Here is a 15,246-nt window from a genome sequence, read left to right on the forward strand (position 1 = left end):
TATGTGTGTCGTTGGCGCGTAATTTCGCGGCGCCCGTGTTTACTGCTCGCGTGCGGTGAGTTGGGGCCGCGCCGGTGTATGTGTGTGTCGCGCGCTTGGGGTCCCGAGTTCCCGTGGGGATACAAACAGAAAGAAAGCAAGCAAACGAAGAGGTCTGTTCAGGTGCGTCGAGGTTAAAGGGTCTGAGTGTGGTGGCCCCAAAAAGTTGGTTCCCCCGAAAGAAAGTAGCGGCAAAAAGCGCACCCCCCCGCCGGTCCACCGTGCGGAAATGCGTAAAACGAAAAACCAAACATAACCGTGTTTGGCCCCAAGTTTCCTTGTACCCAACATCCGAGCCGCGAAGAGAACGCCGCGGGTTCCACCTTCAGTGACAGTGCTGCATGTGGCATGCCTTAACGATGTGATGTGTTTAGTGAAACCTATTTCAAAACCAAGCAAGCGACGGCCCCGACCAATGGCAGCCCAATTGTTGTCCAAACGAAAGCACACCTGTGCAACAACGGCAGGCGGAAGAACGCATATTGCATAGGGCCTCCGGCTTCCGAAAGGAAGGTACGGCGAAAACCGGAATGTAAGTCAATCAACAAATATTCGTCATAATCCGGGTGGGGATCGCCAGGTAACGCATTATTTGCGTGTAACGCATTATTTGGATCGAGCAACGCGTAGCAACCACAATTTTCGACTGCCCGAAGGGTCCCACCGGGGGCCGCACAACAAGTTTGTTTTCTTGGCTTTTAACTTTTCTTGCCACGCTTCCCTCCAGGGGCCTCCAGCGTCCCCTTGGGCTTGAGCGTAGAACAACAAAACTTGTGTGACGTGTTTCTTCTGGGCGCGCGCGTTACGATGGCCGACGGCGGACACGCCACGCGCGCGAGGTGGTTTTCTTCTCTCTGTGTAGGAGCCGTTTATGCAAATCGATTTCTCCGCTCGGCTGAAGACGACAGTATGTTCTTGGGCCGGTCCCCCCTATCGGCCCGTGGTTCTTCGACCGGAGTGCGGTGTTCCCGGTGGCAAACCGGAATTTTGAGCCGAAGACAAAAACCGACGCCCCACACTGCTACGATTTCTCTTCTTCAATCCGCGCCGAGGAGTAGTGCTGATCACGTACTTCTTTTGTTGCTAATAGTAACCGATCGAAGAGATTGACAACAGGCGAGCAAAACAGTACAAAGAAAGCAAGATCAAGGAGGCTGACTGGCTGTGCAACTTAATTAAGCTGTCGCGTAAAGTTATCGCTTTAACAAGCTGACGCCAGTTGGCCAGCCGATGCCGGAGGCCACCAGCAACTACGACGCTCTACGAGTTGCTAGTTTTCTATTTTTTTCACTCACCTTCAAAACACAAGCACCCCCCCTCGTGGAGGGAAAAACATTTCTCAGCATTTTGCTGTCAGGTTCGCTCGCGTCCAGTGTCGAGTGTTGGCAGGGTTTTGTTTCCATTCCGTCCATTTTTGCACACCTTTTTCTTGGGTAAAACTATAAACGACTCCCCGCCGTTTTTCCGCGGTGGGAAAACCTCGGCGGCTGGCCATTTGCTGGCCACAATAAAAAGGGAATGCGAGAGAAGATGAAACTTTTGATTTCTATCATCTCTCGCTGCCGGCCCGCGTGAGAGCTGCAATTTGTGCTGCAGTGCATCATTAATGCAAAGCCTGCTGCGGGGCCGTGGTGGTGGTTGTGTGCAAAAACTGTGTCCTCCGTACCCAGCTCACGTGAGGGTCTAACGATCCAAACGAATCTCTGCCGAGCGAAATATCGTTTCATTTCGCATATGCCGCACGGGCGCCAAACTTTGGGGAATGTTGTGTCGCATTTCAAAAACACTTCCCTCTGGGGAAATCATCCAATGTGATCGCTGATGGACCGATGAATCATGTCCGCACTGTGTGTCGGTCACGGCCATTCGCGATGCGTTGTAGTTAGCGAAGTGAACGGGTCCGCTGTTGGGGTTCGTTCGTTGAGTCACGGTTCCGTTAGTTGCCACATCACGCATGGTTGAGTTGATAGAATTTGAATTTGTTCCCTTGCAGTGTTCTTTAATTTATTAATTTTATTACAGCCATAAGTTGTTGACCCAGCAGCCAAACAAAACACGGATTTTGGGTTGTCTGGGGGACCAACAAACAAAACCCCGAAACGAATATTAGTCCATGGTGCCTACTTTTGGTGGTTGATGTCGATGTTGTGGCAGCTGTCTTGGTGCGTTGATTTTTACCTGGTCCGGCTGCCAATTGGCCGCATTTGAGTTCGGGTTTTGGTAATGCAAGAATGATGAAGCAATAATCCGCTGAAGTATTGCTCCCACACCCGACCGGCCGGCGAGATGTGGAACACATGATTGCGGCACAGTTTCGTAGCACGTCTCGCTAGGGGGTGCCCACTGTGGTCCCAATGTTGACCACCACCACACCAAAACGTATGCGTGTCAACTTGGTTGGCTTGCCCCCGAATAATGCCCCTCCGCTGCCGCTGGCTATAGATGATACACAAATCGTAGAATTCATTTGCACACTGTTGCGGTTGCAACAGTGACTGATGACGACAACGCTGATGCTGATGATGGTGATGCACTCGAGAACGATCCTCCGACTGATTCGCCCTACACCACGGTCGAGTGCCTATTGATCGTTGTTCATCTGTTTTGCATCTGCGTTGCGATATGAGATCCGATGAAAGATGATCATTATGATGATGATGCTGATGCGGTGATGAATATTGATGACCTTCTCTCTATTGCTTCTCCACACACCGTTGCGCGCTGGTGCAACGAAGGATAGTGTTTCTTATCTTTCTGCAACGTGCGTTCGACGCCACGCCCTGTGCCGGGGATTCTGTTTCATGCGTGACCTCAAGCTGGGGGCTGTTTTCTTAAAGTATGTAGGCTATGGGGAAGATCGATAACTACCACCGGTCGCACGAACACACCTTTGCCACACGAAAAAAAAACATGTTTAACGCAGCTTTTCTCAAGTCATGCAATGTGGATCATCGCTAGGCACGCCGTGACTCGAACGGAAGTGAAAACCTGCCTGAGCCACACCGACCGATCGATGGCGGCGCGGAGCGGAAGCAACAAATACCATCGACCGACCGGGTGGCGAGTTCCACGGGTTTTCCAAGACCTCCACCATTGCAATTTCTTCACCAAAAAATGTCGATGTGATTGTTGTAAATAAAGTTTTCATTCAGCTTTGTCGGATGTATCCAACCCCCCTGAAGGGTCAGTAACAGTTTTTTTGCCCAATTGTTGATGGTCCTCGATTTACGCAAAACGGTCCTAACGGGATGCCTTCGTCGAGCTTTGCGGGGGGCGGAGTGAAACAGTTATTTGGCGTAACTGCAACAATTGCACCAACACGTGTTCGGTCAGCCAAGTTGTCCGATGATGCTTTGCTCTGCTATTATTTTTGCCAATTTTTGCTGTTGCCCCATTCGGTTGTGGCGCGGAAATTGCTTTCGGAAAGCGATTGAAAAATCATTTCCCAATCCGTTTCGCCGCTTTCGCTTAAATCGTTAATCAAATTCAACCCCCAATAAATTGTATTCAAACGCAGGGGGCGCGGCTGACGGTGACTGGCTGGTCGAGGATAGTTTACTGCTGTGCACGCAAACACGCCACAATTTTTTTGGCTAACTGGTGTCCCAAATTGGCGCTCCCGGAACACGTAGTTGGCTCTCTGGAGTTCCTTCCAATCGGTCTATAGCATCGGTGAAACGGTGTTACGGCGCACGATTCGTTCACCATCGCCTGGTTCTTGGGGTACCGTTTGATCATCTTCCGTTTAGCTGGTTATGTTCAGTGGACCGTATTGTTGAATTGACGAACGGAACGGAGTTCATAAATAGATTCTACACAGCACCCGTGCCGCGGCGCAGTAAAAACAAGGGGCCGCCAATGTTGGCTAATATCCTTCCAGCAAAATAAAAATAGTTCGGTGGCACCTTATCGAAATAAGAAAAAACAATGGCGATCCTTCCACGCCATACGAAATCGATCCAAAAATCCAACTCCTACTAAACTTGACCCATATTCGGGCACACCTTTGGCCAAGGAAGAAAAGGAGTTGGAGTCTTGTTTCGCTCCCCAATCAGCATGGCCACCAATACCGTTTCCCAACCTGCGTGTGTCACGAACACTAACCGCGCGCAAGGTTCGCAGTCTATCGGACGGGGACTCCACGGCACACAATATTCTAATGAGAAAACCGCGTGCGCGCCATTCGTGCACGCCGCCCGTTCCTATCGCTTCACAACGCCTTTCAATCCGTCTTTTAGCCGACGCCGACGGGAGAATGCATTCTGCTGCCCGTGCGGGGAGGAAGGTACACAATCGGCATGCAATCAGCTTTTTGCCTCTCGGAATCATCCCACCGTCGGCTATGTTGGGTGGAATCGGGAATGGCGTCGCCGTCTGCATCGTTGCGTAAATTAAATGGATCTGAAAGTGGAAAAATGAGTTTGGCGCGAGAAAAATAAACAACGACGCAACAGGTCTCCATACGCGCGAGACTTCCAGATTCCGTCAATTCACTCCTAGACCCCTGTAGCGGCAGCAAATTTATTCTAGGCCTCTTTGTACCTATTGCGTAATTGAACGGTCATCGTTACAAAAACGCAACCTAACCCTTGACATCGCCTTGCGCACGGCCGTTCCACGTGTGCCTTTTTTGCCGGCGTCCCCTTTTCGGGGGTGATTGTTGTCATCAATTGCGTGCGCTTACAACATACACGGTCATCCCGGCCGATAGAGAGGGGTCAGTATTTAGTGGGCATGGCCCTTACTCAACACATAATAAATAGAAGCCACACACAGTAGGCTCTGGAAGAGGTGCTCTTCATGTCAACGAACACAACAACCGATGACAGCACCGGCGCAATTTTCCTTTCCCGGTCTGGCCACTGGTCATTCGGTCATTTGGCCAGCCGCGACTGGGTGCGAGGGACCTACCCCACCACGAGGGGGTGGTAGATTAACTTCGTTGTTTAAAGATTCACCTTGCCTTGTGAGCGGCGCAATTGTGGTGGGGCAGCCGACAAACACGCGGTTTCTACGCCTCGCGTAGAACGAGACATCTCGTTCGAGTAGGCGGTGATTGTCTCATACATCCATCCCGCAGGCATCTCGTGTCGCTAATGGTCATCAACCGTGTGTAGTAAATGAGGGTTTTTACTCGCTGACAAGTTGTCGCGCTTTAACGAGAATGAGCAACCGAATACTGGGCAGATACACGACAGTGTTCGTATTTACTTGCGATCATATGCGATGGAAGATGGCTGAATGGCTGAATTGAAAACGATTGCTATGGTTACTGCGGATGGCAACGGAGTGATTGAACAGTAAGGGAGATGCTTGATCATTGTCCGTATTTTTCACACCATTTTGAGTGCATATTTCCCGCCTGCTGCTTTGGGATAGGAATTTTAATTACTCCCTACAAAACTGCTAAGCCCTTTTCGGTACCGACAGCTTGAATCTTGCATCGACTCGACCACACTCGGGCACAAGTGGCCACGTGCGACCGTTTGTCCAGCGGCTCATCAGCAATTCCTAGTCCGTCGCCCGAAGCGTGTGCCACAGGAGAAGGAAGACCGTTAATTGATTCGTTGCTTTCGATTTTCTTCTTTTCTAGCTCACCTAACCGGATTGCAACGGATAGCGGCCAGACAGACGGCACACGGGGCTGGAGCGGACAGTAATTAGCACCAAACTGTCTAGCGATCGAACCTGTCTGACCAAACGAAGATCGCCTGGGAGCGAACTAATCATCGCTGACAAATCAGAGCCACCAAAGGACGCAGAGTGCGAGAAATTTCTTTCACTTCCACCTCAGGGGTGCACCAGCGGCAGGAGAAGAACGTTTCCACTAGGCGAGCCATTGGCAGCGAAGGGGTTTGTAGCGCGCGAGATGCGCCAGCAGTCGCGTGTGCATCGAGTAGCCCCTACGTCGTCTTTCACCAACCACCACCGCCACCACCATCATGGCAGGAATTAAACCGAATATCTATGCCGTGCTGGTGACCGCACTCGGATTCCTCTGTCTGGTCATCAGCGCGACGGCCGTCGGCGTGCCTGTCTGGGCGTACTACGAGGGCCGTTCGGGAGTAGGTCAGTCGCGGGAGCGTTGGCACGATCGGTGGTGATCATGACCGACGATGCGATGCGGACGCTTTCTGGGCCAGATTAATAACCATTTGTTCTTTCCCCGCACAGAGGATCGAGGATATTTCGGACCGTGGCAAAAGTGTCAGGTGCTCAGCTACCGAGAACGATGCGGTGACGTTGGCCGTTTCAGACCACTAGGTAAGAGAGAAAACGATCAGGTAGGGCGATCCGCCGAATCCCTTTTATTAACCTAAAATTCAACTCGCCATCTGATCGGTTCCATGCGAAAGCTACGTGTACGAGACGGATATGAACTCATCCGCAGTTAGCGGGTGAGTGAAGGCCGTAATCAGTCGGTGGGCCCATTTCGGTTGATCGCGCGGCACCATATGGCCGGCATTGCGCACGATCACCTCCGTTAGGGTAAGGGCCAGCTTGAAGTACCCGGCAATTTCTCCATCGATCGTGAGAATTCCACGCGGCACCCGGCGGTAGTAGTCGGCGTCGTCGAACTTGAGCGCCTGCAGATAGTTCACCATCATCGGATATGCACAGATGATGTCCAGCTGCCCGTTGTAGAATAGTATCCGGTGGCGGTGCTGCAGCAGATCCTCGATCCACGATGCGACGCTCTGGAAGATGTCTTCCTCCAGAAAGCGGGCCACCTTGTTGTCGGCGTCTAGGTCGTGAAAAGGCTGGTCGCCAACGTGCAGAGCCGGGCGAGTTTCGTCGAGATTGAGAAAAGCAATCAGATTCATTTGTTCGACGACATCTGAGGGGTCTGGGGCCGTGTGTAGGTAGTTGTAGTACATCTCGAAACCGCTCACGTTGCGAAAGAAGGAACCACCGCCATTGGCGTCACCGTCGAGCAGCGCGTCCATCACCTCGAACACGCACTGATAGTTGCCTTTCACGATGCACTCGGCCACGGTTTGCTCGTCGTGCTGGAAGTGCTCGAGCGCGTTCGCATCGATCAGTCCCAGCTGGTAGAGATAGTCGCCGTAGTTCAGCTGATTGATGGGATCACTGAACCCGTTACCGATGGCCATGCCGGCGAGATTGATGTAGTGCTCCACAGGAGTCTGCGGGTCACCGTTCTTCCGGTGGATCGTGTGACCGAGCGCTGGCACGTACTTGCCGGCGTACGACTCGCCCGTGATGTAGAACGGGAGCGTTTGCAGGTGGGGGAAAAGTTGCAAAAACTGCACCACGGCAGAGTACAGTTCCTCGCCAATCTGCACCTGATTGCGCGCGTAACCGGCTTCTCTATCGGTAAAGCTGAACCCGGTCCCCACCGGGTTGTCGATGTACAGGAGATTGTGGTTCTCGTACCAGGAGTGTTCCCGGGGCCAGGCTGTTAAATGCTTGCTTATCGAGAACGGACCGTTTTCAGCAAATAATCCAAACAACGACGAGGCTCCCGGGCCACCTTGCAGCCAGAGCAGCAACGGAGCCGTGGTGGCGTTGTTTTTTGCCGGAAAGTACCAAAAGTACAGATTGGAGTTGTACAGCTTGTCGACCGTAAGGAAGCCGGCGTACGATTCGATGTCACGGATTCGACTGTGGTTCACGCGTGCGGCCTTCTGCCCGTCGTCGATTTTACCCGCTTCAATGAACGGTGTGAGAAAGAGGGGTTTTCCGTGGTCCTTAGCGGGCCCTTGCTTGTAAAGAGTGCCACTCGGTTGCCAATACTTCCGGTAGGGATTGAGGAACAAGCATTGGGCGCAGGACACTACCACAAAGATGGTACACAGGGAAACGAAAAGCCGGCGGGACATTTTAACAAAAGAACGGTACACTCGCTTTGGACGGATCGCGCCAACTGACCGAGGGATGCGCCAACCGACTAGGAATAGAGTAAACAGAATTTGGCTTATCAATCGCAGGAGAGATTATAACTCGTTATTGTAGTCGTGTCCTTCCGATGGCTGTGAGGGTGTCCTCTATTAAGCTGCCTCACTGCGTTTCATCAAGTGGATTGAATTCAATATAAATTCCTTCTCTATCCTTCTCTCAGGAGTGGTCTTTGTCAGCGGCCTGCTCGCAGTCGGTGGGTGCGTGCTGTTCGGGATCTTCTGCGTATTGAGCATCGTACAGATTGCGATGATTTCGTCACGCGATCGTGTCTGCATGAGCTACCGGGCGCTGGTGACGGTGAAGCTCGTGGCCACTGTATTCGCAGCCGGACTATCGTTGGCAGCGGCCGGCCTTTTTGCACTGCAAACCGACGACGATCGGGCCGGTTATCACATTACGCGCGGCATCTCGTTCTATCTACAGGTCGTAGTGACGGCCCTATCGCTTGCCCTGCTCGCACTGGCCGCATACGATCGCATCCTCACGAAACGGCCCGATGGCGATCCGACGATGCTCTCGAACGCGTCCACCAACGGTCGGTCACGTGGTTCAACGTACAACAACCCGGGCTTCCGAGAAACATCACACAACCCAAATGGTACGCGTAGCGCGGATAGTCGCAATTTTGAATGATTAACCGTAAACATATTAACCAATCTTGCGCAGGGATTGCCGTAACGGATTCATCCGGAAGGCCCTACTCTTCCGGCATGAACGGAAGCATGCAGTCGGTCAATACGACCATCACGAGCGTGTCGAACGGCTCGACGGTCGGTTCCGGGTCGGTCACGAGGACACCGTTGCGCTCGAGCTTGAAAAAACCGCGGCCACCAAACACCACCACTACCGATGGGTTCGGTATACGCAATCCGGGCTATTCCGGCGGAAACCAATCGCCGCGGATGCAGCGAAACGGAAGCGTGAAGAAGGTGCGCATCCAAACGCACAGCACCGATGTGTAGAACGTTTGGGAACACAATATGCCGGCCGCCATCCGCTCCGGTGTTGCCTAGCAAGCACGATTCCGTCCATTTGTGAGTGGATTCTTCCGGCAATTGTACACCCCGGCAAACAGTAGCGAAAGCGGGAATCGATCGAATCTGAGACCAATCAATATTATCTGTGTATAGTCGTTAAAAAGGATAAGTTAGTGAGAGAGGTGGAACAGTTCAGAAGCGCCCCGTCCTCCATAAGGAAAACTGGGAAGCTAATTGTAAATAGGAAACGGAACAAATAGTGGCCGCCGTGAATGCAAAACCCTCCATTCGGTGCACGTGATCGGCTGATCAGTAATCCGCAAAACATCTTCAAGTGTCCTTTCCACATTCCGTCGTCTCGGATCGAGAAAAGTATTGCCTTACGATCATGTATAGCACGTGTTTGGAACACAGAGAAGAAACGTATTTTATAGCACAGTCTCTCGGTTTTCTTTAATGGACTCCGCGCGTAGTAATCTCACGTTTTATCTCATTAGCTAAAGTATTTTAAAAGTCCGCCAAACCAATCAATCTGTGCACGCACGCGAAGAGGACATGTTGATTGTTGTTCGTTGTTTTATCCATAGCAAATAATTATATTCATGTCCATTCCTGTTTTGGCAATGTTTACTACTAAATGCGTCGGGGCAGGTGGTTTATTTTTTAATTTTAAAGCAATCGATGTAGGAATATCTGTGGTCTTCCAGGGTCGTAGAAAACAGAGCACACACGTCCATTCTGAGAAAGTATTCCGTCCGCAAACCCCGTAAGAAGGGTAATTACACGTAAGGGCTTAGCAAAGGATTAGTTTTATTGCTAAAGGAGTCCGTGTTGGGTTCAAAGCCCACCGTGCACTCAGCATTCCAATCAGTTTTAGATGTTTAACCTATATAGTGCCGTCCAATAGAAGCACACAAGGCCCTAAGAGGTGCGATTTTTTGTTTCGCACGAGGTTTTCGTTAGCAGAGTAAGAACAAAGCAATATAAAAATTTTATCATTAGCTATAGCAGGACGTGTCCTACGGGAACGAAGCAGCAGTTCTTTAGAGAAGCCCTATTAATTTGTTACAGAAAAATCAGTCGAAAGCACATCGCACGGGAAGATGTGCTTCGGTTTAAGTGTTTTGGTTATGAAGGATGTTTACTTTTATTGCCCAGATCGGCGCGTAATAACAGAGAAAGGCACGCATCACTCTTCACAATTCATTTAAAATGAATTGTGCAGTCTCTAGTTCCAGCAAGTGCGTGTACTCGCGGCAAGGTGTTCGACTGTTGACCGGATTAAGTGCGAAAGGTTGACGACGAAGACGTAATAAAGAAACATGCACAGCAAGAAGAATGAAAACGAGCAACAGGTGAGCAGTTTGCACTTTTATTTCGTCGTGAAGAAACGCGATTGTGACGTGTCTGTCGAGGGCGAACTTTGCGGCTCATCAGTTTTGGCACACGTGAAAAACGCGAGAATCCTGGCCAAAAGGCCCTTCTTCGGTTCGGCATGAGTGGTGGTACGGTAGGGGTTTTGTGCCGGATCCGCGTACTGGTCGTTTTCATCGTAACACTCCGCCTGATTCCTCTGTGGGTTGTTCAGGGGCACCAGCTGCAAAAGGACAAGAGTTGCAGTGATGCAATCTAGCTTATGGTTGCAGTAGCTTACATAAAATTCTTCCAGAACAATAATTGCGTTAACATCACTCATTTTCACAGTTAAAATTAATCGTGCCTTTGCTTCGCGTGTTCTCGATCACTCTGGGCGTGTTAGTACAGCCAACTGACAACATGTTTTTAGTACAACTCAGCATACATGGGAATCGAACAAAGGTTTGGTCTTCTTTTCTCAGTAGCCATCGACATCCATTCAACCATCTTTTTATGAACAGCTATCGGTGCCTTTTTGCAGCAATGTTGCGCTTCGTCAGTGCTCTCTTTCCCTGCTTTTCGCGTACCAAAACTGAACTCGACGACGAAGTCACGTCCAGCGGGGATAAGAACGCAAGTACTAATAATTTGCATTGCGATACACCGGTGTCGGTTCCTGTAGTGCGGCAGATTTCAAAGTAATTCGATTGCTAGGTAGTGCCGGAATGGTGTAATTCGTAAAAGATTGTGTTTCAGGGAGATTGATATACCGCCAGCTCCGAAGCAGAACGAATTTTGGTGGACCGATAATCCCTCGAACAGGGCCAGCATTTTCCTCGAGACGGCCAAGATGGCGGACCAAGGTACGTGCATCACATTTTGCCACCCTTATAAACCCACACTTCATGCGTAATTCTTCTGTGCACAACATGCCGAAAGGCAGCCCGCAGAAACAGGTCGCGTCAACAGGACAACGTGGTAATAACGGTCCCGCTCAGTCACTGTGATACCGTATCGATAAAAAGCGACGAAACGTCGAGCACGTTTGATTCGCCCGGCGTAGAATGTATTTGCCTCACGGAGAGGCATAAAAAAGGATTCGCGACGAAGAACGTGGAGCTGGATATTAAAGAATGCGCAAATGTCTAAGGCGTTACGCACACAACATTTTATTGAATAAATTGGCGGAGAAAATGAAGTTTATAGAAAAGCGCTCCTTACTTAAATCGAGGTTTCCAGACATTGCGAGTTGCGTGGAACCACTTCCGCTTGCACCACATGCAAGATATGCGTTGATTCCGAACATCCCTCAGTTGGGGGAATCGCTCCCAACTCCGTGTCCCCAGTTAATGTCATTGATTGTGTGCGCCTCATTCTCTGTGCCGAATCCACCATTTCTACGATCGGTGTGGTTGTTGGCTTTGTCGAAACAATGGTCTGCAGTTTTACACATTTCGACGGTCCTGGCTTGGTTTGAATTGCATCCCGTGCCGATGCACTCCCGGTATTCGGCTGTGTGTAGTCCAGCGAGTGGCAATGATCGCCACATTCGTCCTGATCCCCACCGACAAATGCTTGGCGCTCCACCTGAAGAAGATACCGCAAACGACGACGCTGTTGGAGTGTTTGGTGTTTGTTGTATAAACCGTGCTCTGTCGCGGCGTTTCCAGGAATCGAGAATAAGAGAATTTAATCACCGCAGCAAAAGAATGGTTGCGTTTTATTACCTTTAAGCAGCCGTTTCAACGACTTTTGCTCTGCTTCATAGGGGATGTTTCGCTCCGACAGGAAATTTCCTAGCATCCGTCTGGGCAAGCTGCGTAAAAAGAAAAGTGCGTGAAAACAAAGCAGCAACAGATGAATAGGAAACATGTTCAAACACGTTACCTGTGGCGACGCAATTCTGGCGGTAAGTCGAACGGATCGCAAGCAGCAAAGTCGGGCGAGGTTTCCGGCAAATTGACACATCCTCGCCAGCGAAATAATCCGCACGTTGCCTTTTCCTTTTTGCACCACTGTTGGAATCTAGAAAACATTTCACTTTGAAACAACTAACTATGGAGAACTGATCCTTCTAGAACTGAGCGCAGGCGATCGAACCACAACCAATTCTGTTGACGATCAAAATTGTTGTGACGATCTGGGCTGTGTTTTTTAATGTCTCCTTTAGGTTTAAGTTTTGTTAAGATTTCGTTAGGAAGATTAGTGGACGAATACTGAGGCGTTTACTGCGAAGGGGCCAGTTAGGGGGAACAAATGCTGAAGAATATCGAATGAAGTAACGATAACATAGAAACAATAAGTCCCTCTTCAAAATAAAATACAATTCTTTTCATTCGTTATTTCAATTATTGTATTTAGTATTATTTTTCTGTTCAAACTTTCTTTTGGGAAAACCAGTCTCGGTATTTTCTGACCGCACTGATCGCATTTTCGGCCCGAGCGTTCTTGGTCTCTGGTTTCTTTCATCGAAAAAGGCTGTGAGAGTATTTTCATGCGACGTTTTCACAGGGGCGCTACTCACATGCTGTCAGTCATTCCAACGCACGGAACTGTCAACAGTCGAAACAAACTGTCAACAAAAGTGCCTAACGACGAAAACACGTGCGTTTTTGTGGGTGATGTACAAAGTGTAGTAATTGTGGTTTAGCTTTTAACAAACAACCGGCAGCGAGCGGAACATGATTCCCCCGAAACCGATCACCAACCAACACTGTCGGTTGCACAATGTGCAGTTTTACAATCTGCTTCCGCGTGGTATCGTTTGCTCGGCGATCAACGAGCAGCAGCACAAGCTCGCGTTGGCAAGGTAAGCACATGAGATTGCTATGATCGAGTTAGGCAAGTGAACAATTTCGTTGCAGGGACGATGGGACGATAGAAATCTGGAATATGGCGCATGCACCGTTCTTGGAGAAAACGGTGGTCGGTGGCGCCGGCTTGTCGATCGAGGGGCTGGCGTGGGCCGGCGAACGGTTGTTTTCGGTCAGTCTGGCCGGTACGTTGATCGAGTGGGACATGCGGACCGGGGACGGTGGACATCCGCGGGTGAAACAATCGCTTCTCGTCACGGGTAACTCGGCGTGGTGCATTGCCGTGAGCCGTGACGATCGGTTGCTAGCCGTCGGAACCGAAGGTGGCTACATCAATCTGTATCGGTTGGAGAACGACGAGCTGACGTACGAGCGGATACTGGACAAGCAGGATGGTCGTATCGTGTGTTGCCGGTTCAATCACAACGGAGACTTCCTGGTGACTGGATCGGCCGATGCGGTGCGAGTGTGGGATGTACGGAAAGGTCATGCGGTGCACAAGATGACGACCGGTCGGTCGGATCGCGGGACACCCACGATCGTTTGGGATGTGGCCGTGCTAAAGGATTTCACCGTCATCTCGGTCGATTCGCGCGGCCGTATGATGTTCTTCGATGGCCACCTGGGGACGGTGCTCGACAATGTGCCCGTTTCGAAGGCGGACCTCCTGTGCCTGGCGCTGACGGAGGACGAGGAGAAACTGTTTGCCGCCGGAGTCGAGTCGAACATCGTCACCTTCCGGCGGATGGGCGGTGAGAGGCTGAAGGGTGAGAAGCGCAATAACTTTGTGCGAAACGTCAATCGTCGGTGTCACACGCACGACATCAAAACGTTGGCCACAGTCGGTCGAACCGGCCTGGTGTCGGGCGGGATCGATGGCACGCTGGTCGTTTCGTCCTATCCGCCTTTCCAGGTGGACAAATACTTGCCACTGTTGCCTGCACCGACAGCAGTAGTAGCCCACGGCAGCCGCACTGTGCTGCTCCGGTACACCAACTACCTGGAAGTGTGGACCCTGGCCCGGTTGACCGATGACGCCGCTGATAGTAGTGGCGGAAGGAAAATCCTGCAGATTCGAAGCAAAAACGATGAACACATTGTTTGCGCGGCCATCTCACCGGACGGTCAGTGGATAGTCTACTCGACCGAAAACACTGTCCGCTTGCTACACTACTCACCGGATCCGCGGGGCAGCGATTCCAGCCGAGCGCGCCTGATGCGTGTCAAATCCGTCCCGGAACAGTTCAGGCCTGGCTATCGGGTGGACTTCACGTGCGATTCGGGCAGCCTTTTCCTCTACCATAGCAACAGGACGATCACTTTGTTTGCCTGCTTGGATAACGGCAAAGGAGGTGTCGGACTCGAGCACACGCAGACCCTCGATGGGGCGCGCTGGCTCTCGGAAGCCGTTCACCTTTCGGCCGTTTCGCAATGCAACCGATATCTGGTGTGCGCGGATACGGCCAGTTCGATAGTGGTGTTCGAAAAAAGTGCTGCAGTTCCGTCTCCGGTGGTGGCGAAATGGAAACGATCCATTTCGCTCCCGCGCTACAAGCTGCCGCCGACGGCGATCGCCATCCAGCCGGGCAAGACACGGCTCGTCGTTGCGTTCGCCGACCACAAGTTGTTCCTGTATGACTTTGACGAGTTTCAGTTTGTCTTCTCTGCCTACCTCAAGCTGGGCGATGACGGCGTCGGGATACCAAACCACCCGATCAGTGGCATTGTGTTCGATCCGCGTCACGAGTCGGCCATGTTACTGAAGAACGCTTCCGACATTCTGTCGGTGTCCTTTGGGGCCACCGAGAACCCCGAGCTGGATGAGCCGCACGCACAGAAACGCAAATCCCACTACCCGACGAATGGAACAGACTCGTCGAACGGAACAGCGGATCAATTGAAACACACGCTAAAAAAGGTTCGAGAGAGCAACCGGCTGGTAAGCATAGAGTGGTTGGGCGAAGATGAGCTAGTGGCCATCGAAGCGAACGCGCTCGCCTTGATCGAACATCTGCCCGGCGCGTTCCGCAAGAAACTGTACGGCAAGACGTAAGCTGTATGCGGATCAATCAATTTATTGCAATAAATTGTCCCCAATTAATCCGCGTTTTGCACTTTCCTTCGCCTTCAAATATGTC

General features: G+C 51.1%; 4 protein-coding genes across 4 annotated transcripts; 2 read left to right on the forward strand and 2 right to left on the reverse strand.

The window, feature by feature from the left end:
* The first annotated feature begins 304 nt into the window (after window positions 1-304).
* LOC131206268 (uncharacterized) lies at window positions 305-10,266 on the forward strand. The gene is made up of 5 exons (XM_058198756.1): window positions 305-571; window positions 5,633-6,108; window positions 6,214-6,303; window positions 8,123-8,560; window positions 8,629-10,266. Exons 2-5 carry the CDS (start codon window positions 5,982-5,984, stop codon window positions 8,922-8,924), a joined length of 951 nt encoding a protein of 316 aa, XP_058054739.1. The 5' UTR covers window positions 305-571; window positions 5,633-5,981; the 3' UTR covers window positions 8,925-10,266.
* LOC131206267 (vitellogenic carboxypeptidase-like) lies at window positions 6,325-7,914 on the reverse strand. The gene has a single exon (XM_058198755.1). The coding sequence runs from the start codon at window positions 7,881-7,883 to the stop codon at window positions 6,396-6,398; it is 1,488 nt and encodes a 495-aa protein (XP_058054738.1). The 5' UTR covers window positions 7,884-7,914; the 3' UTR covers window positions 6,325-6,395.
* Window positions 10,267-11,516: 1,250 nt separating the features above from the next.
* Window positions 11,517-12,443, reverse strand: LOC131215990 (uncharacterized). The gene is made up of 3 exons (XM_058210386.1): window positions 12,183-12,443; window positions 12,023-12,111; window positions 11,517-11,947 (listed from the first exon to the last, which is right to left on the reverse strand). Exons 1-3 carry the CDS (start codon window positions 12,329-12,331, stop codon window positions 11,517-11,519), a joined length of 669 nt encoding a protein of 222 aa, XP_058066369.1. The 5' UTR covers window positions 12,332-12,443.
* Window positions 12,444-12,915: 472 nt separating this feature from the next.
* LOC131214713 (U3 small nucleolar RNA-associated protein 4 homolog) lies at window positions 12,916-15,161 on the forward strand. Its single transcript, XM_058209050.1, has 2 exons — window positions 12,916-13,104; window positions 13,160-15,161. The coding sequence occupies exons 1-2, from the start codon at window positions 12,977-12,979 to the stop codon at window positions 15,159-15,161; spliced, it is 2,130 nt and encodes a 709-aa protein (XP_058065033.1). The 5' UTR covers window positions 12,916-12,976.
* The last annotated feature ends 85 nt before the right edge of the window (window positions 15,162-15,246 follow it).

The sequence above is a fragment of the Anopheles bellator genome, chromosome 1 (assembly GCF_943735745.2).
Source record: "Anopheles bellator chromosome 1, idAnoBellAS_SP24_06.2, whole genome shotgun sequence".
In the NCBI taxonomy this organism is placed as follows: Eukaryota; Metazoa; Arthropoda; class Insecta; order Diptera; family Culicidae; genus Anopheles; species Anopheles bellator.

Excerpts from the sequence above, each read along its gene's own strand:
- LOC131206268 (XM_058198756.1), top strand. The coding sequence starts at position 5,982 with ATGGCAGGAATTAAACCGAATATCTATGCCGTGCTGGTGACCGCACTC. Across the intron at positions 6,109-6,213 it reads CGAGGGCCGTTCGGGAGTAG|AGGATCGAGGATATTTCGGA; the intron begins GTCAGTCGCGGG and ends TTCCCCGCACAG. Across the intron at positions 6,304-8,122 it reads TGGCCGTTTCAGACCACTAG|GAGTGGTCTTTGTCAGCGGC; the intron begins GTAAGAGAGAAA and ends TCCTTCTCTCAG.
- LOC131206267 (XM_058198755.1), bottom strand. The coding sequence starts at position 7,883 with ATGTCCCGCCGGCTTTTCGTTTCCCTGTGTACCATCTTTGTGGTAGTG.
- LOC131215990 (XM_058210386.1), bottom strand. The coding sequence starts at position 12,331 with ATGTTTTCTAGATTCCAACAGTGGTGCAAAAAGGAAAAGGCAACGTGC. Across the intron at positions 12,112-12,182 it reads CCAGAATTGCGTCGCCACAG|CTTGCCCAGACGGATGCTAG; the intron begins GTAACGTGTTTG and ends CTTTTTACGCAG. Across the intron at positions 11,948-12,022 it reads GTTGAAACGGCTGCTTAAAG|AGCACGGTTTATACAACAAA; the intron begins GTAATAAAACGC and ends ACGCCGCGACAG.
- LOC131214713 (XM_058209050.1), top strand. The coding sequence starts at position 12,977 with ATGATTCCCCCGAAACCGATCACCAACCAACACTGTCGGTTGCACAAT. Across the intron at positions 13,105-13,159 it reads CACAAGCTCGCGTTGGCAAG|GGACGATGGGACGATAGAAA; the intron begins GTAAGCACATGA and ends ATTTCGTTGCAG.